We start from the raw sequence: 25,023 nt of genomic DNA, 5'->3' as shown, positions 1-25,023 counted from the left end.
TTGGTCAGATAGTGGCGCTATAACAAGAGATTGAAAATGCAAACTCTGAAAGGTGGGGAGCAACATGTTTACTGTTGCCTTGTATTTTAATTGGAAGTTTAGCCCAATCCAATATCTCTCCTCATCCAGATGATTGTTTGAGGGTTTGGCTAAACCCATGATAGAATCATAATTAATAGCCCTTGTGACAGTGAAGAATGTCCAAACAAACACTTTCCCAGGGTTTTTGTAATTGAGAGGTTGATCCCAATTGGCCTTCTGATTGAACACTAAAACACATTACAAGTGTGCTCATTTATCTCACAGTCACAGGTCATTGTGTGAAACTGTTATTTTCTTAACACTTTGAGATGTCATTAATTACAGTAATGCTTCGGGGGGAAGAAATATAGCTAGTCTATTTCAAAAACACCAGCCTGTGAGGTTACATATTTCTCTTGCCAAGTTTCTTTTAAATTACAAAAAGAAAATTCACCATGATGATGATGAGTTGCGGTCTTGGGAAAGGAAAAAATTGAGAGCTTGTTAAAGAGTCTATAATTAGTTTATAAATATTTCTTTCTTTAATTCAGCATACAAAAAGACAGTATGTACAGCCACATAAGAGTGGTTCATCATAACACGGCATTAAAAGAGACCCATGTGTTCTGTTCACATGCTCTGAGTGTTAGGCTTTGGACTACCTGCATGTCAGACATTATAGGGATAATGTGCTGTTTCTAACACTGGGAGATCTTTGTCCTTATCCTGAGGATGCACACAGAACTGTGTGTCTGCAGGCGAGTCCCCAGTCAAGCTCCAGTGCTCAAGAGTTCAACACCAGTTACTAAAAAAGTTCCACAACTAAAAGTACTTTAAGTTCCCTTTGTGTGTTGAGCACGATTTCCCTCTCTTTCTTTCAGTGTCTTTCTCTGTTGAAAAAATGACTACCATTTGAGGAAAAACACCATGGATCCTTCAGAACCCTTTGAATTCCGTGGAATGGTTCTGAAGTAAACGGTGAGTGTCAACATCAGAACGAGGTTGGAAGTATACCCCCAACAGCAAACGAGGAGACTACAGTCCCTCTCCTCAAAAAACAAATCCAATATCATTTATTTTAATAAAAGTATATATGAAAATAGACATTTGATATCCGAGTACGGCAAGTGTAATGCACATTTATGAAAGGAAAGAAAAAATCCTTGAGGACGGTGGTCTTCACGTAAACCGATAGGCATTGTCACAACACCCATGTGTCCACGTTCGTAAAATGGAAAAGGTTTTAAGTCCAGCTTGTGAGTCAGAGTTTAATTAAAAAGAATGAACAAAAATAAACACTTTCTTGTCAAAATATACATGCTAAAGCTTAAGTCAAAAGTAAGCCTTCTTGGTAACGTAGTGCTTTGGTTATCTGTAGCCCCAGCCCAGAGACGTGGGGCGGTTAGGTGGGTGCGTGGGTGGGTGGATGAAGTAGACAACATGGACTCATTTGCAGACGTATCTCTCCACAATCCTCTCACACTTTTTACATGTGACATAGCAGCACCAGTGGTACTTGCAGTGGCAGCGCTCCACCAGCTTCTCTGTGTAGGGGTTGTAGCCACGCCCACAGCACATCATGTCACAGCTGTCGCTGCCGATGGACGTCTTGTTGCATTGCCTGGAATGAACAGACAGAAAGGGAGAAAAAGTTACAACTATGTTTGAGAACTTTTTGCATTCCTAAATGACACTCATTCTGCCGCACAAACAAATGAGAAAAAAACAAACCATTCTACACACTGGTGATACATTGTGGTTTATGGAAAGCCCTCAAGGTCCCTAAAACATTTACATACACATAAACCCAGTCTCCCTAATAGATTCCCCCCTCAAACAACCCCATTGACCTTAGAAGAGTTCCTCTCTCAAAGATCAACCCCAAAACGTTTTGTCCAATGTTTTGGACAATTCCCAAACCATCTCAAGCCTAACAAATGTCTCTAAAAGGGGGAGCTTGACGAATGCTTATTGTGCATTCACCCAAACATTTCCCCCTTGTGTTTTGTCTTAGGGCACAGAATGCTTCACTTGGGACCCTTTCTTAAGCCTGGGGGCATCTTAAGTGAGCAGAGAATAGCCGTATCATAAATCACAGTGAATACACACGGGAGCCCTCCCTCTATTTAAACCACTCTCGCTCCACATAATTGCATTGTTTTATAATACCAGAGTGTTAATGGCCAGCTTGGTGAGAGACAGAGACACTGAGAGGATGGCTGAAGCCTGCTGACACAGAGAAGGGACGAGGAGGGAAGGGGTGGAGGGGCGGGAGGGAAGTTAGAGTCATTGGGAAAAGTAGGACAGACTCATTACAATAGTGGCCTTTGGGACAGGCCAATTAACAATAGCTCTACACAGATATGTTTTGTCAGAGAAAATCTGACCTTTCAGTCTGGTGCCTGGTGTAAAGTTAATGGATCAAAAGGACATGACCATCTGTAAACTCCACATCGCTCTCACACAGCTGTGTGTCTCAGTCAGAGCTACTAATCCAATTCTGAACAAAAACATCCTTCGATGGTGCCGTCCCTCGTGAGACCCACAACGCTTGTTGCTTTTGAGATACTGATCATCCCGCAGCTCTGGGGATGTTATTGAGCTTTAACTTGTTATGCATTTCTTATTAATACAGAACACATTCTAACCCCACAAGCAACGTCGCTACAAGGTATATCACTGGACAGCTTTCTACAGAAGGAGGCTTCCAACATTTCTATCCTTTACTAAGAAGTAGGCTACATATGTTTGCTGTTATTACACTCCATGTATTATCAACGGGGTCAAAAATATCCAAGGCGAGGAGTAGCGAGATTAGAACTCACTTGAAGGGTAAACACAGATAAGGCCACCCTGAAGTGTGTACCATTGAACACGGCTCCGTCAGGGTCAAACAAAGTGCAGTATCCCTTGTGGAGTGGCTAGGGATCGTGGGAGTGAGGTGGATGGTGCTGAGGCCATGTGATGGGGAGGAGGAGGTGTGGGATGGTGTGGTTAAAACATCCCCCAGACCCCTGGGACCCTCGTGGAAACACACACCACACGGCACATCAGCGTCACACGTAGTCACCCAGGAGGCTGGTGATGCCTTGTGACTCAGCGTAAAGCACTGAATATATGCCATAGACCATGTGTTACGGGCCCCTTATCAGGTTGGGGACAGCAGATGCATGGAGCACAGTGACTGCACCTGACACGGAGCATGTCTTCAGGTTATCTGTTAAGTGGCCTAAAGAGACATTTGCATTAATTGTTTTCAATGTTCCGCGTTTCCAGCTCCAAGAGCCCTGAACCCTACTCCTTACTGAAACGTGTCATACATCTTCTGCAGCCCAGCAGAGATTTAGCTACGCTACTAAAATGAATATCCATGGCAAAAGATACAAAAGGCAGAAAACCCACTAGGCTGCCAAAGATGGCTAGCGCAGTTTTGTAGAAGGTAGGTGGTCTTTATACAGTTGAAGTCAGAAGTTTACATACACTTAGGTTTGAGTTATTAAAACTTGTTTTTCAACCACTCCACATATTTCTTGTTAACAAACTATAGTTTTGGCAACTCGGTTAGGACATCTACTTTGTGCATGACACAAGTAATTTTTCCAACAATTGCTTACAGACAGATTATTTCACTTATAATTCACTGTATCACAATTCTAGTGGGTCAAAAATGTACATACACTAAGTTGACTGTGCCTTTAAACAGATTGGAAAATTCCAGAAAATTATGTCATGGCTTTAGAAGCTTCTGATATGCTAATTGACATCATTTGAGTCAATTGGAGGTGTACCTGTGGATGTATTTCCAGGCCTACCTTCAAACGCTCTTTGCTTGACATCATGGGAAAATCAATAGAAATTAGCCAAGACCTCAGAATTTGTTTTTAGACCTCCACAAGTCTGGTTCATCCCTGGGAGCAATTTCCAAATGCCTGAAGGTACCACGTTCATCTGTACAAACAATATTATGCAAGTATAAACACCATGGGACCACGTAGCCGTCATACCTCTCAGGAAGGAGACACGTTTTGTCTCCTAGAGACGTACTTTGGTGTGAAAATCAATCGCAGAACAACAGCAAATGACCTTGTGAAGATGCTGGAGGAAACCGGTACAAAGGTATCTATATCCACAGTAAAACGAGTCCTATATCGACATAACCTGAAAGGCCGCTTAGCAAGGAAGAAGCCACTGCTCCAAAACCACCAGAAAAAAGCCAGACTACGGTTTTGCAACTGCACATGGGGACAAAGATTGTACTTTTTGGAAAAATGTCCTCTGGTCTGATGACACAAAAATAGGACTGTTTGGCCATAATGACCATCGTTATGTTTGTAGGAAAAAGGGGGAGGCTTGCAAGCCGAAGAACACCATCCCAACCGTGAAGCACGGGGGTGGCAGCATCATGTTGTGGGGGTGCTTTGCTGCAGAAGGGACTGGTGCACTTCACAAAATAGATGACCTCATGAGAATGGAAAATTATGTGGATATATTGAAGCAACATCTCAAGTCATCAGTCAAGAAGTTAAAGCTGGGTCGCAAATGGGTCTTCCCCAAGCACACTTCCAAAGTTGTGGCAAAATGGCTTAAGGACAACAATGTCAAGGTATTGGAGTGGCCATCACAAAGCCCTGACCTCAATCACATAGAAAATGTGTGGACAGAACTGAAGAAGTGTGTGTGAGCATGGAGGCCTACAAACCTGACTCAGTTACACCAGCTCTGTCAGGAGGAATGGGCCAAAATTCACGAAGCTTTGCGGAAGGCTACCCGAAACGTTTGACCCAAGTTAAACAATTTAAAGGCAATGCTACCAAATACTAATTGAGTTGTATGTAAACTTTTGACCCACTGGGAAAGAAATAAAAGCTGAAATAAATCATTCGCTCTACTATTATTCTGACATTTCACATTCTAAAAATAAAGTTGGGATCCTAACTGACCTAAGAGGGAATTTTTACTAGGATTAAATGTCAGGAATTGTGAAAAATGAAGTTTAAATGTATTTGGCTAAGGTGTACGTAAACTTCCGATTTCAACTGTATCTGGCCTTTACCCCAGACAAAGAAAATACCCCTTATTTCCCACTAAGTTCTCACAGTGGTCCGACTGACAACATGCAACATATATTTCCTTATGAATACCTTCAGATGAATAGAGAGAATCTTGTTTAATCTTTGGGGACCATTACCCGTTTCCTTCTGTGTCGTGCTCTCAAATCGATATCAGCTGAATGCACTCAGGCTCTAAGAATAACCACATTACTCAGCCCTGTCTGATAGCAACACAAGGGCACGAGTCACAATGGGCATGTCAGTGGCACGTGCTCAGACATACCACAGACAGGCCAATCTCAGGGACCACTTGATTTATCAGGGATTCTCAAAACAAAATGGTGCCTGCCACCAGCGAGAGCGGCAGCTAATTAAATCAACATCCTGGACGAACTCCCCGCTTGAGAAAACAAACAGGATTGGTCATTTCCTAAATGTTAGCTGCACTGCCGTGAAGCAGGAACCAGGCAGAGCCAGGCCAACATACTGAGTATGTAGAGCTTTCACAAAAGAGTAGCTATGATTTTTTTAGGTTCTATATTACAACCTGGATTTAGGGGTAGACGTAACATAGTAAATGTATATTTCGGACACTCCAATTAGTATGATATGTTACAATTCTCAAGGTATTTATTAATTTATCCATTTGGTATGATATACTCCGAATTACAATTCGTATGATATGTTTCCCGAATTGCAATTCATACAATATGTTACGAATTGGAATTCTTACAATATGTTGTGAATTTCCAAAATATATGCTATGTTACATATTCTAATTTGTTGTCGGTAACGTTAGCTAGGTGGCTAATGCTAACGTTAGCTAGATGGCTAATGTTAGCTAGGCTAGGGGTTGGGGGTTAAGGTTAGGGTTAGGTTAGGTTAGGGTTAAGGTTAGGAGTTAGGTTAAAGGGTTAAGGTTATGGTTAGGGGAAGGGTTAGCTAACATGCTAAGTAGTTGCAAAGTAGCTAAAAAGTAGTAAGTAGTTGCAAGCTTGTTAATTGACTAAAATGCTGAAGTTGTCCGTGATGAGATTCGAACATGCAACCTTTGGGTTGCTAGACATTCACGTTATAAGTAACCTTCTGTCTTATGTAACCATACCAAACGTGACATATCATAGTAATGTGAATGTTCCGGATTTACATAAGATCAGGCTGTATATTCTTTCACAATGCTCCATCCATGACATTAGGGCTGTGGCGGTCACAAAATTTTGTCAGCCTGTAATTGTCAAGCAAATAACTGACGGTCTCACGGTAATTGACCGTTAATTAACATAAACACATTTAGCATCTACTGGCTTGTACACATGATGCAGACCTTTGGAACATCCACATTTTAAAAAGTCTAATAAACCCATGTAATATAGCCTACACCTTCACAATAAATCCATTATGTATTTTAGACAGCTCTAAAGAAACATGATATGAAGAAAATGTAGTCTATTTCAGAAGAACAGGATAGCATACTCTGAGTTGTCCTTATGTTAGGTCCTGATCTGGCTATGCCAAATGGCTGTGGGCTACACTAGTTCATTTAGCAGACAAGATTTGCTTAGAATTCCGTGGCATTATTTTATAGTATGAATAATACAATTAAACAAAGCTGAATAAAAAAGAAAGGACATTTTCACCCAAACGATTTGAGGGAGTGCGCACATGCGGCTATTCTGTGTTGGTCGGTTAACAAAGAAAGAGGTACTCCTTTATGCTTAATTTAGAGTTATTAAATGTAACTTCAATTGTTCTACAAACTTTGGGCTATAACTTTTGATTTTTAATACATTGCAAGGCTGCATGATGCGACTCTAATGATGATTTGAAAAAAGTAGCTTGAAAGGCATTTTTTTGCGCAGACTGTACACACTTCGTCAGTCTCTCATTCACAATTTGAGAAGCACTTGATAATGCCTCGAATTTCCCGGCGGCATTCCCTTTGTGTGGTCATAATGCAACCTAAAAAAGCCATGCCTTTTGCAGCCCTTCTCCCTGAGTGTTGCCTGCTCAGAAGCACCTCTCATCTCACTCACATGGTTCTCCATCACGTGCTCGGGTCTTTCTCACAGGCTACAAGTGAAGACAGACACATCGGGGACGCAACTGTGCACATCCTTATCCAATTCCGAGTTGCATATTGAAGATATTGGAAGAACTGTCCTCATTTACTTTTCATCAGCCAACAAGATGAGTAGGTCTAACAAACATCAAAAGCACTAGCCTATGTCAGTCTACTATCCCCGATAGTACAAAAGTTGACCTATTCTATTTTGTGCGAGAAATAAATATTCCAAATATAGTCTGGGACAGTCGTGGGATGCGATAGATCCCCCAAAAAAATCCCCCCCCCACACACACACACACACACACACACACACACACACACACACACACACACACACACACACACATGCGCGCACACACACAGTTCCTGTAACAGTCTCACCTGTCCTGTGTGCCGACGGAACCCAGCTTGTCGTTCTTGGCACAGAAGTCCGGAGAGCTCTGCAGGTAGACCAGTTCGTTCTCTCTGACCGGCCTGATGTCAATGTCCTTGGGGACCAGCTGCTTGCGTGTACCCATGGGTCTGTGCACCACCTTAGTGGCTGACAGGTACTTGGTCTTCAGGTCAATGGCGATGTCCTTCAGGTCCTGCAGGCCTCTCCAGCAGGTCCGTATGGAGCAGGAGCCAGACACACCGTGACACTTACACTTCATCACCAGCGCATCTCTCAGGGCCTGGAGGACGTGAACGTAAAACACTGGTACTATTGAGGCAAATGCTATAGCAGAAAATATGTCAAAGATTGCACAAAGGGATTGATTTACAGTTATAGGCCCTGAAAAGAGCTATATACAGTGCATTCGGAAAGTATTCAGACCCCTTGACCTTTTACACATTTTGTTACATTACAGCCTTATTCTAAAATGTATTAAATTGTTTTTTTCCCTCATTAATCTACACACAATACCCCATAATTAGAAAGCAAAAACAGGTTTTTAGATATGTTTGAAAATTACAAAATAATTCAACAGAAATACCTTATTTGCATAAGTATTCAGACCCTTTGCTATGAGACTCGAAATTGAAGTAAGGTGCATCCTGTTTCCATTGATCATCCTTGAGAGGTTTCTACAACTTGATTGGAGTCCACATGTAGTAAATTCAATTGATTGGACATGATTTGGAAAGGCACACACCTGTCTATATAAGGTCCCACAGTTGACAGAGAATTTCAGAGCAAAAACCAAGCCATGAGGCTGAAGGAATTGTCCGTAGAGCTCCGAGACAAGATTGTGTCGAGGCACAGATCTGGGGAAGGATAGCAAAATATTTCTGAAGCATTGAAGGACCCCAAGAACAAACTGGCCTCCATCATTCTTAAATGTAAGAAGTTTGGAACCACCAAGACTCTTCCTAGAGCTGGCCGCCCGGCAAAACTGAACAATCGGGGGGGGAAGGGCCTTGGTCAGGGAGGTGACCAAGAACCAGATGGTCACTCTGACAGATCTCCAGAGTTCCTCTGTGGAGATGGGAGAACCTTCCAGAAGGACAACCATCTCTGTAGCACTCCACTAATCAGGCATTTATGGTAGAGTGTCCAGATGGAAGTCACTCCTCACACCTCCTAAAAGGCACATGGACAGCCCGCTTGGAGTTTGCCAAGGGACACCTAAAGGACTCTCAGACCATGACAAGCAAGATTCTCTGGTCTGATGACACCAAGATTGAACTCTTTGGCCTGAATACGAAGTGTCACGTATGGAGGGAACCTGGCACCATTCCTACGGTGAAGCATGGTGGCGGAAGCATAATGTTGTTGGGATGTTTTTCAGTAGCAGGGACTGGGAAACTAGTCAGGATCGAGGGAAAGATGAACAGAGCAAAGTACATAGAAATCCTTGATGAAAACATGTTCCGGAGTGCTCAGGACCTCAGCCTGGGGTGAAGGTTCACCTTCCAATAGGACAACGACCCTAAGCACACAGCCAAGACAATGCAGGAGTCTCTGAATGACCTTGAGTGGCCCAGCCTGGACTTGAACCCGATCAAACATCTCTGGAGAGACCTGAAAATAGCTGTGCAGCGACGCTCCCCATCCAACCTGACCGAGCTTGAGAGGATCTGCAGAGAAGGTGCTTTAACAAAGTACTGAGTAAAGGGTCTGAATACTTATGTAAATGTTATATTTCAGTTTTTTTGTTGCTTTTTCATTATGGGTATTGTGTGTAGATTGATGAGGGAAAACATTATTTAATCTATTTCAGGATAATGCTGTAATGTAACAAAATGTGGAAAAACTCAAGGGGTCTGAATACTTTCCGAATTGTCCAGTGGGTTTCTTTAGTTGAACATCATATCCAATTGGATAGAACCCTAATCATCCACATTATCAGCCAATAACCAATAGTGGCTTTATTTCACTTTTGTCATTTTATACACATAAGTCTACTTATTTACTTGTGTTTGGGAACAAACACATTGTATACAAATGAAAGCTGAATTTGTCATATCCTCATATCCTCATTTACGATTGCTCAGTATGCTCAAATAGTCATCCATATATCCATATTTCAAGCCAAACTACTACTGCTACCTCTACTGCTACTACTACTACTACTACTACTACTACTACTACTAGCCTTAACCCTTGTGTGGTGTTTGGGTCTGTGGGACCCATTTTCAATGTTATATGAAGAACATGTAAAATAACAACTTTTCATTGAGTGCACACTGTGCACCGCCCTACACATTTTTATTACATATGTGGTGTTCGGGTCCATTGGACCCGAGGGTAATAAAAGTGTGGAAAAGTGTTTGTGTAGGTGAAAACAAGTAAAAATTCAACCAAAAGGTTTACTGTGTGCCTTCACTCTGTCTTCCTCCTCCTAACCTGGCTCTCTCCCTGCCTGTCTGCCTGTATCCCGCTATTCTCGCACTCTTTACCATTTGTAGTGTGTGAAACTACACATTGTCTTGAGGGAACCTGCACAATGTTATTATAATACATTAGTCTGATACATTGTAGCTCCTTACCACAATCAATCAATATGGCAAAAATAATCTCTGCTCAGAGGGCCTTAGAAATAATTTTTGCAGAGAGAAGCTACAGTAGTGTGGAAGGAGTGTCTTCCACTTTGGAAGATGAAGACATTTCAGAATATGAGGATCAAGTCTCTGTCAATTCGGAGTCTGACAGTGAGTTGGAAGAAGAGGATGAGATTGACCCTCAGCCAGCCCCAGAACCAGCCCATCAGCAGCCAGCCCGTGGGCAACCAGCTCGTCAGCAGCCTGCAGGAGGAGAAATATAGATGTCAAAAAATGGTGACATTGAATGGTCTTCTTGCCCAAAGAATGAGCCACCCCGCCTGGCTGCTAATGTGACAAGGATGCAACCAGGGCCGACGCGGATGGCGGTTACTCATGTGCAGGACATAAAGTCTTCTTTTGAACTGTTCATCCCAGACACCATCCAGAAAATCATTCTGGACTGCACTAATTTGGAGAGCAGGTGTGTTTTTGGAGAGAGATGGAAGGAGATGGACAAAACTCATTTACATTTTTAGATCCAATGGGAAATCCACAGAATCCTTGTGGAATGCAGAAACTGGCAGATAACTTTTCCGTGCAACAATGTCTCTGGAAAACGTACACATTATTTCCAGGATTATCCGCTTTCGATAACTGAGCCACCAGACCAGCTCGGCGGCAGAGAGACAAGCTAGCTGCAATCAGGTCAGTGTAGGACATGTGGGTGGACTGCCTTCTCCTGTTTTACATCCCTTGGCCCAACGTTACTGTTGATGAGCAGCTTATGCCATTTAGGGGCTGCTGCCCCTTCAGGCAGTACATACAGTCTAAACCCGCAAAATATTGAATCAAGATCTGGACTGCTTGTGATGCTACTTCATCATATGCGTGGAACTTGCAAGTGTATACAGGGAAGCCCGATGGAGGGGCCCCTGAGAAGAACCAAGGGATGCGGGTTGTCCTGGATGTGACACAGGGACTCCGTGGCCACAACATCACATGCGATAACTTTTTTACTTCGCACAAGCTGGGACAGGAGTTCCTCAAGAGGAAGCTGACGATGGTAGGAACAGTATGAAAAAACAAGCCAGAGCTCCCACCTCAGGCCGACTCGTCCCTAGTGTCCTACGTGCCAAAGAAAGGCACAAATGTGGTACTCGTGAGTATGCTACATAGGGATGGGAGAATCTGTGGCGAGGAACTTCAAAAAACAGAAACCATAATGGATTACAATGCCACAAAAGGAGGGGTGGAGAATTTAGCTGGTTACAGCTGCAAATGAAGAACACTACGCTGGCCCCTTGTGATATTCTTCAACATCTTGGACATCTCGGCTTACAACAAGTTTGTCATCTGGATGGCGTTGAACCCAGATTGGAACAGAGGGAAGCTGAAGAGACGTCTCTTTCATAAGGAGCTGGGCAAGGCATTGGTAAGACCTCAAATCTAGAGGAGGCAACATATCCCAAGGACCCCAGCTTCTGCAGCCATCGTGAGGATGATTCAGGAGGAGGATGCTGGTGCCCCATCTGCCCGAAACACAGAACTAAACTAACTCCAATACCGGAAGTAAGTGTGAGTGATGTTGTTGCATGTGTGTCTGACTCTCCTATCTTGGCCTGCTGTAAATATATATGTGAGTGAGTGAGATGTTAGTAAAATTCCTGAACTGTGTTTTCATCATTGTAGATTGCAGCCGGTAGCAACAAGAAGAAGCGCTGCGATGTGTGTGGAAGAAGGACAGGAAGACACAGTACACATCCATCAAGTGCAAGAAATACATTTGCTACACACACACAGTAAAACTCTCATATGGGGTGTAGACTGGCCTTAATTTGTGTTCATTTATCATTTCCATAAAATACTGAAAAATGTGTCCTTTCAATTTGTCCAGTTCAAAGCAATAAACATCAATAGTGATGCAAACCTTGTTTAATTTATATTTGTTCAAGATAAACATGATTTATTCCACCCATGTCTTGATAAAAATAGATTTCTGTTCACAAAAATTCCATTTTATTTAAAAAAAACAAATAGCACTTTATTGATATGTATGCTGTCTATATTGCTTGTAATTTATATAAGTCAACATCTAAGTATTAAGTATTTTTATGTAAATTATTATGGCTGTATTGTTTTAAAAACCCAATAATATTGTGGGTCCATTCATTGGGTGAATAACAAAAACATGAACACCACACAAGAGTTAAGACTTGTGACTCGACGTTGACTTGAGACTGATGACTTGAAATTATCTGGCTAGGTTTTGTAAAATGTTTTCACTCATTTTGTGGCACAGAGTCTCTGTGGATTACTCTCCAAGCAGCCAGAGACGTAAACCGCAGCATCGACATGCAAAAGAACGTGCAACAGATTGGTGAATGAATTGGACCAGCAAACTGTTAATCAACACAGGTCGGAAGAGCTAGCGCAGTGGTTCTCAAAGAGAGAGCGTTTTGGGGGGTCGCGAGTATGAAGCTGAATGGGAAAAATACATATTATTCCTACATATTTTAATAGGCTACATATGCATATATATATTTGCCTGTTTGATCTGGTTTTTAATATAGACCTACCCTACGTACGGTGTTATACCAAAAGATTGTCTCAAAAACATCTCATCTGTGATTCAGAACCAAAAAGTTGCAGGTCTTGATTGTTGATCAATGACCAGTCATCAGCATTGACGCGCAAAGGCGAGCGCGCATATCCAGAGATTAGTGACCAGAAAGAATTTGCATTATTTTCTCCAGTTTTGCCTGACAAAAACAAAGTAGGCCTTCGTTTATATTATTTATCCATATAATATACAGGTTAGAAATCAACCAGGCATCTTTGCCCGAACAATAATAGGCTACCTGCCGATGTCAATGATCATGTTCATATTTCAGATAGTCCTAGTTTGGGTGGCTACTGGCTATATCATGTCTAAGGCTTGCTATAACATCGCACTGCCTTCAATATTATGGGATGAAAATTTAACATATTCTGGCGACTTAATTACGGTATTTGTGAAGAAGAAAAGGGCTATCCAGTTCAGGTGGCAACGAGCATTCGGCAGGCAGGCGGCCCTCCAAAGTGAAGCGCTAAGCGTGCAGTGCAGACAGACAATGCTTTCCAGACGATCCTGCAACCTCCACTTTTTACAGGTGGCCAGTATTTGGCTTGCTCTGGACTACAGAGAAGTGACATAATATCCCTAGTTGTTATTGGCTGCTAACAGGAATGGTTGTAATGGCTGTAATGACAGGCTACATTTGCGCAGCGATTATGTGCACGTGTTAGCGTATGTGCCTCGGGCATGTGTGTGTGTGGGTCGCAAACTTTTAACCAACTATTTTTTGTGATCTTGCCGGTTAAAACGTTTGACAAACACTAAGCTAGCTAGGGAGAGAAGATTGCCATAAATATATATCTAGCTCTAAATATTGTTTTGTGATCAGAAATATTAACTGTTTACTTTGCAAGCTCACCAGCAATGGGGCATCAGTCATAAATGACTAGCATAGGCCTAGCTACTGTTCTGTTGGTATGGCAAAACTGCTTGAAATGTATAATTGACTTACAGCTTGCATTTGGAATTAGTTGCAAAATATATTATAACATAATCAAAATGTGTTATAGACAAAATAATGAAAAGGGCTGTCTGGAAGTCTCAATAGTCTCAACAGTCACTTCATGTATAGGTTTTATTTTTTTACTTGACTTGAGACTTGACTTGAAAAAACGTGTGACTTGACTCGACTTGAATTGTTCTTGGAATGCATGACTTAGATTTTACTCGAGACTCGACTCGACTCGTTCTACTTGGGACTCGACTTGAGACTCAGATCTTGTGACTTGCTCGAGACTCAAATAATAGTGACTTTGTCCCACCTCTGAATACTACTACATAGAATGAACAGTAAGTCATCAGTGATCTGTGATAATAAGATTACTTTGTACCTGTCTCCCCACTTCACTGTTGTGCAGATGCATCAGCTTGTTGGCGTGGGAGCCTGCCTTCTTCATCTTCATGGGGGCGTCAGAGAACTTGGAGCCCATGACCAGGCCATAGTGCAGGTTGTCTGCACATCCGCCCCAGCGGTAGCCCGGCTCAGGGATCTCCCCGGGGATGGGGCCGCACGAACACAGGCGCAGGTCCCCCGACGTGCACGCCTGCGCTATGGTGTGGCTGATGGCCGCCGCAGACAAGGCATACACAAACGCTGACTCCCTCGTGCCTGTTTGGAACAAGACAAGGCCTTTTGAGTGAGGGAAAATACCTCAGTGTGTATAATTTTTGTAGTAGAATCTAACCTTTATCTATTGTATCATCGAACAGTTTGCCAAGTGAAACCGCAGTAAGAGTAACATGAGATAGTCACGAGACAGATATGGTTATACAGCCGGAGTGGATCATATGGATCTAATGTAGGTGATAAAGTGTGTACACACAGAGGGCAGATATGTCAATGCTGAACGATGGAGGTAGGAGACAGGAAGAACCAGCCATACCACAAAAACATCCCTGTATGAAGAAGACCACTATTTTATTGTTGGCCAGTGTCTTCTCAAGACTGGTCTAACAGTTGACAGATGGAGCTTGTCTTCTCCTGAGGCGTATCATCATGGAGCTATCTCCTTAAATCTTTGATTAGGAGCCAGCTCTTTGTTGTGTTTTATATATATGTATATCTGCACCCAAACTCAGTAAAACTGGAACTGACATTGGCTCTGCCTGGCTCAGCAAAGATCCCTTTGGCAATGGAAATAAACCCATCAGAGTAGAAGTACAGAACATGGAAAGACTCAGACAAATCACTGAAAGGAGTGTGCATATAATGAGACAATGATCGATCAAAATCTGTAGGCACGTACTGTATACATTACTAATGCTTTGTACTGGAAGGAGCAACTAAGAGCCTGCCTATTCATATGACGTATGTTCAGTTGAGTTCGCTGATAATATTTAACATCTTGCATTACTATAGAAAACTAGATTCGTGTAGGTAATGTGTGACGTAAAAGGGATTTAAAACTGAGAAGGATGAGTTGTCACAAAAAAAGATGTCTAGATCCCTTCTAATAGTCACTGTCCAACTCAAAAATGTCATCTGAAAATACCTCTTACATAATGGAATCTATTGTGCCACAAAAGAGAGTCAAGGCACTGTTAAGCTATGAAGACAACCACATCAAGTACTTGGAACATAAAGAGAAGGACTTTGTAGCACGGATATTAGGGAGGTGGGTGGCTAGGGTGATAAAGGACAATTTTCTTTCTTTCAAGGGGACACAAAGAAGAATGGTAGCCTTTGCTTGGCCCAGTCTGCTCTGCCCTCAGAGCACAAAAGACCCCCAAGGACGATGATTAAGGCTTTAAACTCTCGCTTGTAAATGATCTCCTGCAACACTTGAATTAGCTTTTTGAATCCCACCAAGGACACAGAGTTTCTACTGTGCTGATAATTTGGTCTGAGATGATCACTCCTAGTTCTATTGAAAAAAAACGTTTAGGTTGCACACCTAGCACAATGGATCTCACACCACCATTTCAATCAATTGATCTCACAGCACCATAAACAGTAGGGGAGACTGGGGTTTGTTGTCTCACGGGTTTTTGTATTTGGCATTTTATTAGGATCCCCATTAGTTCCTGCTGAAGCAGCAGCTACTCTTCCTGGGGTCCACACAAAACATAAAACATGACATAATACAGATAATTAATAGACAAGAACAGCTCAAGGACAATCTAAATGGCACTGTGCAATATTGGTAAGGTTAACATGTGTGCATTCTTTGAAAGAACCTATCCACCTGGTCAATTCATGTCAGCATGTCAAAACATTGAGGTTAGGAGAATTTGTGTTTTCTTTACTTTTTTTGTTTTAATTATGGGAGTATCCATGAACAATTATGTTTGTTGAAAAGAGGAAAGGGAGAGCTATATTTCAAACCTATTTTCTGAGTTCCAAGGTCCAGCCATGTAGTAACTAACATCTTTATTGGCATTGGAGTTGGTTGTCACTATCAACTCCATTATAATAAATCCCAAGCTCTTTTGTGCTTGTGCTATAAAAAGTTCCCTTCGTTGCTGCCCTCTCACACATATATTTTTTATGTCACCCCCCCCCCCCCACACACACACACACATGCTTGTGCAAACAAACACATACACATCCAAATTTACTCAAAATGTCATATGTTTTTCTCATGGCATAAAATGTTGAATTTGTTAGAAATATCTTTAGTTCAAAGAAAGGCTATTTCTAAGATGCTGTATGCTATATTGCTTCATTTCCTGTTACAAAAGAATAAGCTACTAGCAAACATTGTGATAACCAACAACATACTGTGTGACATCCTATCCCGCGATGGGGCTGGTTGTCACAGGTGGACAGAGTGTGTTTGATGGCTTATAACTCCATGTTGGAATAAGATATGAGGGTCCCCATTTCAACCCAATACCTTGGTCTTTCTCCTAATATTGAAAATAGCCTTTTAAGATATACTGGTGCTGAGAAATACACACAAGAGTAAAAAGTGTGACAACCAACCCCGGTCTCCCCTAGATTGTGACTAGTAGGCCTACCTCTGTCAAGATCTGGACGATACCTCGAGGAGTCACTGGGGATATCAATAGAGGAACAGTTCCAGCGCATATCAGCAAAGGTCTTCTGGCAGGTTTTCTTGACCTCGCGGGCTGCGGAGATTATGGTCTGCATGAGCTCCAGGTTGCTCCGACACAGTTGGGCTTGTGACGACACCAGGCCGGGCAGCAGCTTGCAGTGCTGGGTCTGGTTGATGTGTAAGGACGTGGGTGTGTGAGATAGGGCCCTGGAACAGAAACAGATGTAATTATAAGTACTTCATTATGATGGCTTCAACTCAGAGGTTTCTATACTGCAAGAATGTCATCTGAAAAATATCAAAAGTTTTTGATATGAAATATGACATGATTTTATGAATGCAAAAGCCGATGCCATAGCTGAAAGTAATTTTTTCACTTCTAACATACATACATTTTTAGGCCCATAACTATAGTTACGATACATACTGAACCATTGCGCTTCAAACATGTTTTGAACCAATCAAACAGATTATCAGAACTGTTGGAACTTTTGACATTTTTGGCATTCGTACCACTCGACTTGGAAGATACAAAAATACCAGAGACAGGATGCCATTGACAATCTCTCAAGAAGTCACGAACAGGTAAAACATAACAGACCACAGCTTGGCATCAGACTATTCTCCTGATTTAGTTCAGCAGAGGAGGTTCCAGAACATGCCAAATTATTAATTCATCATTGGCAAAAAGCCTGACCCAGATCTAACTGACAGCACTACATCTATTCATCTATCATCATTTACATTCTTCATTGTTAAAAGGATTGCATTCTACTGAGAATTTTGTTTGGCATAAATCTGATTACGAAATCTAAAAGGGGGGCACACATACTTGATTTGCACATAGACAGAACAGAACAGAAGATTAGTTCATAGAAAAACCACCAGAGAACCTGGTCAGTCAGTGTCTGACTCTGTTTTCTATGTTTGCAGCAGCACTGCGAGGGAGAGAGAGTTCCGTGAGAACCAGCCAGTGCCTCCTGCACTTAGGCCTGTTTCGGATTAGGAGTGAGGGGAGTGGCCACTCCATGCCCAACGATAAGTTGTGACAGACTCCCCTGTGCTCGTGGTAACCCAGAGCTCACAGGTGTTTATGGCTGCATCTGGTTCACATCCAGGCCCGTAGAAATATCAAGGCTGGGAGAGACCCTTTCTACTATAGGATTTAGCACAATGTCATGCAATCTCCCTCTCCATCTCTCTCTCTCTCTGAGGCACATTTGCTGTTCGACTGTTATAGCCTATAGAAATCTTACAACAACTCACTCATAGGTTTCAGATGCTACAGATGGTAAAAAAAAACATCCCAAATCACATGCAGGCATAAAATGTCAATCAATCTATGAACCAAAGAAAAATATGTACCAAAGTCAATGAGGAATTTGTATGTCTAAGGGAAAAACTTCCAAATTATGTCACTCTTGGTTATAATGATGTTTAACACACAAGCTGCTTGTTGCTTTCGAGTACTCTGTTCTAACAGATACATTTTTCACTCCATAATTCCCGTTCAAATCTTCTCATTAACATTCATCAGGGGACAAATTGAGAACCTGGACTGAAATAATGCACAGCCTTTCTTTTAGTTTACCGGCAGAAAATGTGGCAAATGTTCATCCTCAGAGGGACAATAAAGTTAAATTATATTATATTTTTCTGCAGGTTTAGATTAAATACAGTAGGAAACAAGAAGGACTTGGAGAGCCCCAGCTTCTGTTTTACTGCCTATGCACAACACAGGCCACAATAAACAGTAAAGCAAAAGGAAAAATGCACACACATAAAATACAAAATAAAAGGTCCTTACAGCCATTTGATGCCGGAGCAGATCTGGGACAGCAGCAGAATGGTAAGCAGACAGAGTGGGAGGGTGTTAGACGTTTTCTTCATAATGATAGTGTTCCAACTTAGAGATGACAGTAATGCAGGTGGCTGTTGGCTTTTAGGCTCTTATAGGTGCAATCACAAGTCAAATGCCATGACACCGTCTCCCCCTCTTTCCCCTGTTTGGTGGAATAGAAAAATACACCATTAAAGGAACACTCCACACTATTCAAAACAAAATGTCAAAAGATAATCTATGCTATAATGGTTTTGTTCACAGCCACATTTCTTATGTATAGTGGAAATCGAAAAACTCTATTTCAAGAAATATATTAATTGTGGAACTCTTGTGCACATCCTTCCCACTGGCGCAACAACACTATTGAGAGTTGACAGATCCCCCCCCCCCCCCCCCCCCCCCCCCCCACACACACACACACACACAAACTGAATTGTAATTTCTGCTTAACTTCAGATACATTTCAGATAGTAATATGATCAGTGGATGGCAACAACACACCAGCAGAGCACACTACCGTACAGCAGACAGGCTGTACTTGTACAGGGCATTACCTCCATCTGATAGGGTTTTTAATTGTCGTGTGATGATAAGGAAACTTTTTGAAAATAACTTTAATTTTATACCTCAAACAAAACACTCATCTCACTGATTATAGTGATATTTAAAGTGGAAATAATAGTTGCTTAATATGTCTCATCAACACAAATAATAAGACAGTATAATAACACCATTATTTCACTCTATTTGCACCATGTTGCAAATCTTCCGAAGCATCTCTAACCATGCGGGTAATACAAACCTACAGCCTAATTTATATACATGTTGCGAATTGTGATCTAAATTGGCTACGCTGTACGGGAGCTCAACATCAGACCCTTTGGAAATGTCAGCTACAGCACATGTGGTATAACGGTTAGCAAGCAATCAACTACCAGCAGACAATCAGTTTAGATAAGAATATCCGATTTTACATTAAAAACATTTATTCAACACTTAAACATTTAAAGATATTTAACATTTCTTCACAAAACCTTAAAGTTGTGGTAGTTCCATTTGTCCCGATCTCCCATTTTATATAAGGTACATTGGGTTTATGCGAGGGAAACCACTCTATGCATGCAGAGGTTACGTTGGTATTTTGTGTGGGGTGGAACTGTCAATGAAATGAATAGTTCTGCCCAGGATCACCTTCAACAAATATCTATTAAATTCCCGTTGTATAATAAAGCCGTATCAGCCACTAAACCTAAACATTGGAACTTTATTCCACATCGTTCTCTTTCAAATTCCCCTCTATCTGCATGTTTGAAGCTGTCTCCTTGTTATTATAGCCTTCTACCTCTATTCAGTCGCAGTAGGAACAATAGGTAAATAAAGCTACTCTTAAAATGTAGTTTGAGTCACGTTCAAGTTAATAAGGTAGCCTACACTCGAGTCCTTATTCGAAAATATCTGGGATATTATCTATCCAAACTAAAATCAGATATATAGTAGCCTAATCTTTAAATAGCCTAGTTCGTGTTCAACCAATTAAAAGCTATCAAACTCTGAAAATAAGCATGTCATCGATAACTTTAGACTTTGACAGTCATGTCATGAAACTAGACCATTGCTCCTCACCTTTAATGATGATTCGTGTCAGTGTAATATCCTTTTGAATTCAAAATCCTCCACAAATTCGTATAAATCCACAATTTCGCAATTCAAATGAATCCAAAGAAGTAAGCATCGTTTACTCCCCAGCAACAGTGGCTACCTCTTCTCTCTCGCAGGTTATTCAGCGTGCAGTGCCTCTCGCTGCGGAATGTGTTGGACTCATGGCAGTGGGGCAGCCTCAACTCATAAGTACTCCTGCGCGGCTTTGATCTCACTGGTGATGTCAGGCACAATTAGCATAACAAAACGTGTTGAATTTGGACTTCCAAGGAGAGACGTAAGATACCCACACTGTCATTGTCCAATCTTGCTCTACATGTTAGATAATTTTAACCAGTTGTGCTATAGTTTTTGCTATATATTTTCGCAGTTTTATTTTCTAGGTTGCCCCCAACACTAATGCTCACAATAATGATAATAGTCTAATATATAATAGAAACCACGAATAGTTTCAAGTTTTAATGTCACACACACAAGTACAGTGAAATGCCTTTCTTTCAAATTCAATACCCGACAATGAAATAATAAATAACAAAGTAATACTAGAAAAAAACACATAAGAAATAAGAAGAAATATGAAAAACACAATAAGTAAGTAAGCAAGCATACCCTGCAGTCAGTTCCAATACCATATTTACAATGTGCAGGGATAAAGAAAGTGATGGAGGTATATACTGTATGTATACGGTAAGGTGAAAAGGCAACAGTATATAAGATAAACAGAGTAGCAGCAGCTTGTATGTGAATGAATGTCCGTGTGTGTAGTCTGTACAAAAGTATGTGCATATTATGTGTGAGTGAACAGATGTTGTGTAACTGTGTAGGGCCCTGTGAGTGTGCATAGACAGAGTACAAAACTAAAACAAAAGGTCAATAACGATACAAGGTTAACTCAGATAGTCCGTGTAGCTATTTTGTTAACTATTTATAAGTCTTATTGCTTGGGGATAGAAGCTGTCCAAGAGCCTGTTGGTGCCAGACTTGATGCACCGGTTGGGAGGTTAGTCTTTAACGATTTCCCGGGCCTTCCCACCACACCGCCTGATATAGATGTCCTGGATGGCAAGGAGCTCTGCCTAATAGGCCCAATAATATATGATGACGATGATTATTATTATTATTATTATGCTATTACCTTAATGGGCAAGTTGTTTTATTATCAGCATCATCTATGTATTTAAAAAAAAACTGAAATGTAATTTCAACTCAATGTGGACAATTTGAATATGCTGAGTTTTGTTAAATATATTCAATAATAATAAACAAAAACAGGGGCGTACTGAAAATGTTTCATGCACATAATGATTCCACCATGGTCACCTTATTAATAATTTTACAAGCAAGGCAGGTAACTATTTCCTTATAGTTTCTGTGTTTTAATATCAGTGAATGTTCCCATGCATCGCCATATGCATTTTCTATTAACCAATAACCTGGCTCACTTTGCCTCATGCAGAGAATTCCGTAACGCTCAGTGCTCTCCCCTCAGTAAAACAACCACACACCCAAGCGCTGTAATAACCATGCAATTAAGACACCTTCATTAAGATTGTTTCCACTGTTAACACGGTTCCAGTGTGTTGTTGTCTGACTGAGGCAGAGCTCCGCAGGTCATTTGAGCGGGTGTTTTGCCTTTTTATTTTATGGGGACAAACTTAATGAGAAAGGAGCACACAACAATGTAGGCTACAATTACATTTTAGAACGCATGGTCCTATAGGACCATTAACTATGAGTGTAATTTATCTACATTGGATTAAGAGGGTAAAAACGCACATGACAGAATAAAAAGTAGGATGGCATTTTATTTTACTGGCTAAACCAGCCCAGAATGAAATTCAATATTTTATAAATGAAAATGTAGAAAAAAACGTTTATTAATATGGGAAATGTTTTATGAACAGTCCTACTGTAATGTTACATTACATTATGGAATACTTTGCCGAGTAATTTTGAAACCCTGATACAGTCTTTGCAAAAACAAAAGACAAACTGGAAAAGTTATTTCGGGATATTTAAACAACACCACAATTCATCAGATTTTACAATGCTGGGCTAGGAACCTAAATCAACTTTAATATTCATGATCCATTTTTTTAATACCTGTAATAACAGTATAATGACAGCATTTTTATTTTGTTTGGAAATTGTATGAAAACAGAAATGATATGTCCATTGAATATAACGGGTTTAAAAATGATCCTGGGCGGCTCCAGTTGCTAGCTGGTGGCGCCAGAATACACGGATTAGAAATAGAATCATGACATTATACAAAAATATGAAGGGTTTTCAGCGTAAAGGAAATTCTATTTTCAACTGAAACTAGTAACACTATCACAGCCGCTCTTTCTCCCATCATCTGTTTTTACTCAACAGGGGTCCTCTACCAAACAGTATTATTTTTCTGGTCGGGTATCAGGAAACTTGCTTGAAACGCAATAATGGGAAAGCAAATTAATACGCGCACGCACCCCCCCCCCCCCCCCCCCCCCCCCCCCCCCCACCCCCTGCAGGCATGGTTTAAACCACTGACCTTGCTACCTGCCCCACGCCCAACATGCTAGCAGAACCTCTACTGGCTGCTCCAGAGGGGAGAAGGATTAAGATCTGTCACAGTTTCTTACTGCCGTTTGATCATGTGGGGTAGACACATTTACTAACCAGGACATGCCCACTTTCCCTCTGCACAGGGGGATTCTGTGGCCAAAATCTCTTTGGCAAACATGGTACAATCCAAAGTTGTTATTTGACAGTAACGTGTCTAGGGAACGCTTGGAGTTTGAGTTAACCTTTTACTGCAGTGGGCTAAATCAGGGTCACACAGAGTAGTCAAACAAATCCTATTTGTAGTGTGACTGCACTATGCCATGTTTCTGGTTCCGGCGGAGTGGGTGAAATGTGTTTTATGGCAGTAAACTGTGAATGGACATGGGTTGTACTGTGTGTGGGGAAGGAGGGGGCTGCAGCAGAGCTTACTGTAGCTGGAGCACTATAGCCCCATCTCAGGGTTGACCGTTTTACACAGAGGCTCTCCATTCCTGTCTGAGCCAGGATCAACATACAGGCCTTTGATCTCCCATCTCACCTTTCAACCAACACACAGGGGAAAGGAATCCTTTTGGCTGTTCTGACTAGACAACAAAGCCACACGACTTCATAAAAATGAAAAACCTCATAGTTGTTTTACCCAATAACAGCCAAACCTTCATCAAACCTTTGTTTAGATTTAGCACCTGCAATTATTCTCTGTATATGTATAACAAACTCACAATGCCTTGTTCTACCCCACAGAAAGAGCCTGAAGAGGTCTGAATACAATGCTTAAACGTTTGGGAGGAATGGCTTTCCCAGCTCACAATGTTGTCCCATTGTCTCCCCAATCTCAAGTGTACCAGAGCTATATCAAGAGGAGATAAGACCACTCATCTTTCGCCTCCTGGGATACAGGCCTGAATGGGCCCTGAGTCACAGCTACCCAGCAACTACCCCCTGAAAAGACTAACCTGTCTGGCATCCATTCAACCCTTTCCTTTTATTTCTCTATCCCTCCTGTTCCATGTTTCTAAGCATCACCACCAGACTGGCAAGTTTCATCATGGTGTTGCATAAACTTGTTTTAGCGCTCACATCAAATCAAATCGTATTCGTCACATGCACCGAATACAACAGGTGTAGTAGACCTTACCGTGAAATGGTTGCTTAGAAGCCCTTAACCAACAATGCAGTTCAAGAAATAGAGTTAAGAAAATATTTACTAAATAAACTAAAGTAAAAAATAAATAAAAAAGTAACACAACAAAATTACATAACAATAACGAGGCTATATACAGGGGGTACCGGGTACCGAGTCAATTTGCGGGGGTACAGGTTACTCCCATCTACAGGCACAGAACATTTTTGTTAGTTCAATCAAGTTAATCTGCTAAATTGAATTATTCGATTTATTGCCTACCTCCTCATGCCTTTCGCACACATTGTATATAGATTCTCTTTTTTCTACCATGTTATTGACTTGTTTATTGTTTACTCCATGTGTAACTCTGTGTTGTTGTCTGTTCACACTGCTATGCTTTATCTTGGCCAGGTCGCAGTTGCAAATGACGACTTGTTCTCAACTAGCCTACCTGGTTAAATAAAGGTGAAATAAAAATAAAATAAAATAAAACTAATGTGAATGCCATTGTATTATTGTGAGAAAGATCTGAAAGTTGATATATGCTTATGTTTGTAGCTCCCACAATGCAGTATACCTAACAATACACAGAAATCCAAACACTAAAAAGAAAGAAATTAACTAATATCAGAACGAGCAATGTCAGAGTCCGGAATATAAATATATATATGGATATAATGTTGTGTATAGACAGTATGGACAGGATATGAATAGGAAAGATGTGTACAGCAGTAGTTATATAGGATGAGCCTTGACTAGAATACAGTATATACATATGAAGTGGGTAAACATTATTAAAGTGACCAGTGTTCAATGACTATGTAGATAGGGCAGCAGTCTCTAAGGTGCAGGGTAATGTATCGGGTGGTAACCGGCTAGTAACAGTGCCTAAGTTCAGGGCAGGGTACTGAGCGGAGGACGGCTAGTGGTGTCTATCTCTAGATGGTAGCGGGTGAACAGGCCGTGGCTCGGGTGGCTGAGGTCCATAATCATTTTCTTGGACTTCCTGTGACACCGGATGGATTAGATGTCCTCGAGGGAAGGCACATATACAATGCAACTGAATTAAGTGTCCTCTTGTTGATGAAGTGCAAAGTACGAAGCTTAATATTTCAAAAGATCCTCACTGTCA

At 41.3% G+C, this 25,023-nt stretch overlaps 1 protein-coding gene across 1 annotated transcript; it reads right to left on the bottom strand.

The window, feature by feature from the left end:
* Positions 1–540: 540 nt before the first annotated feature.
* On the bottom strand, positions 541–20,383 carry LOC129817606 (protein Wnt-11-like). The gene is made up of 6 exons (XM_055873036.1): positions 20,183–20,383; positions 18,524–18,719; positions 16,679–16,923; positions 14,050–14,327; positions 7,519–7,811; positions 541–1,642 (listed from the first exon to the last, which is right to left on the bottom strand). The coding sequence occupies exons 2-6, from the start codon at positions 18,604–18,606 to the stop codon at positions 1,468–1,470; spliced, it is 1,074 nt and encodes a 357-aa protein (XP_055729011.1). The 5' UTR covers positions 18,607–18,719; positions 20,183–20,383; the 3' UTR covers positions 541–1,467.
* Between the last annotated feature and the right edge of the window lie 4,640 nt (positions 20,384–25,023).

This window comes from Salvelinus fontinalis, chromosome 2 (assembly GCF_029448725.1).
Source record: "Salvelinus fontinalis isolate EN_2023a chromosome 2, ASM2944872v1, whole genome shotgun sequence".
Taxonomy (NCBI): Eukaryota; Metazoa; Chordata; class Actinopteri; order Salmoniformes; family Salmonidae; genus Salvelinus; species Salvelinus fontinalis.
The sequence above is the reverse complement of the archived record's forward strand: the minus strand, read 5'-3'. Positions and strand labels throughout refer to the sequence as shown.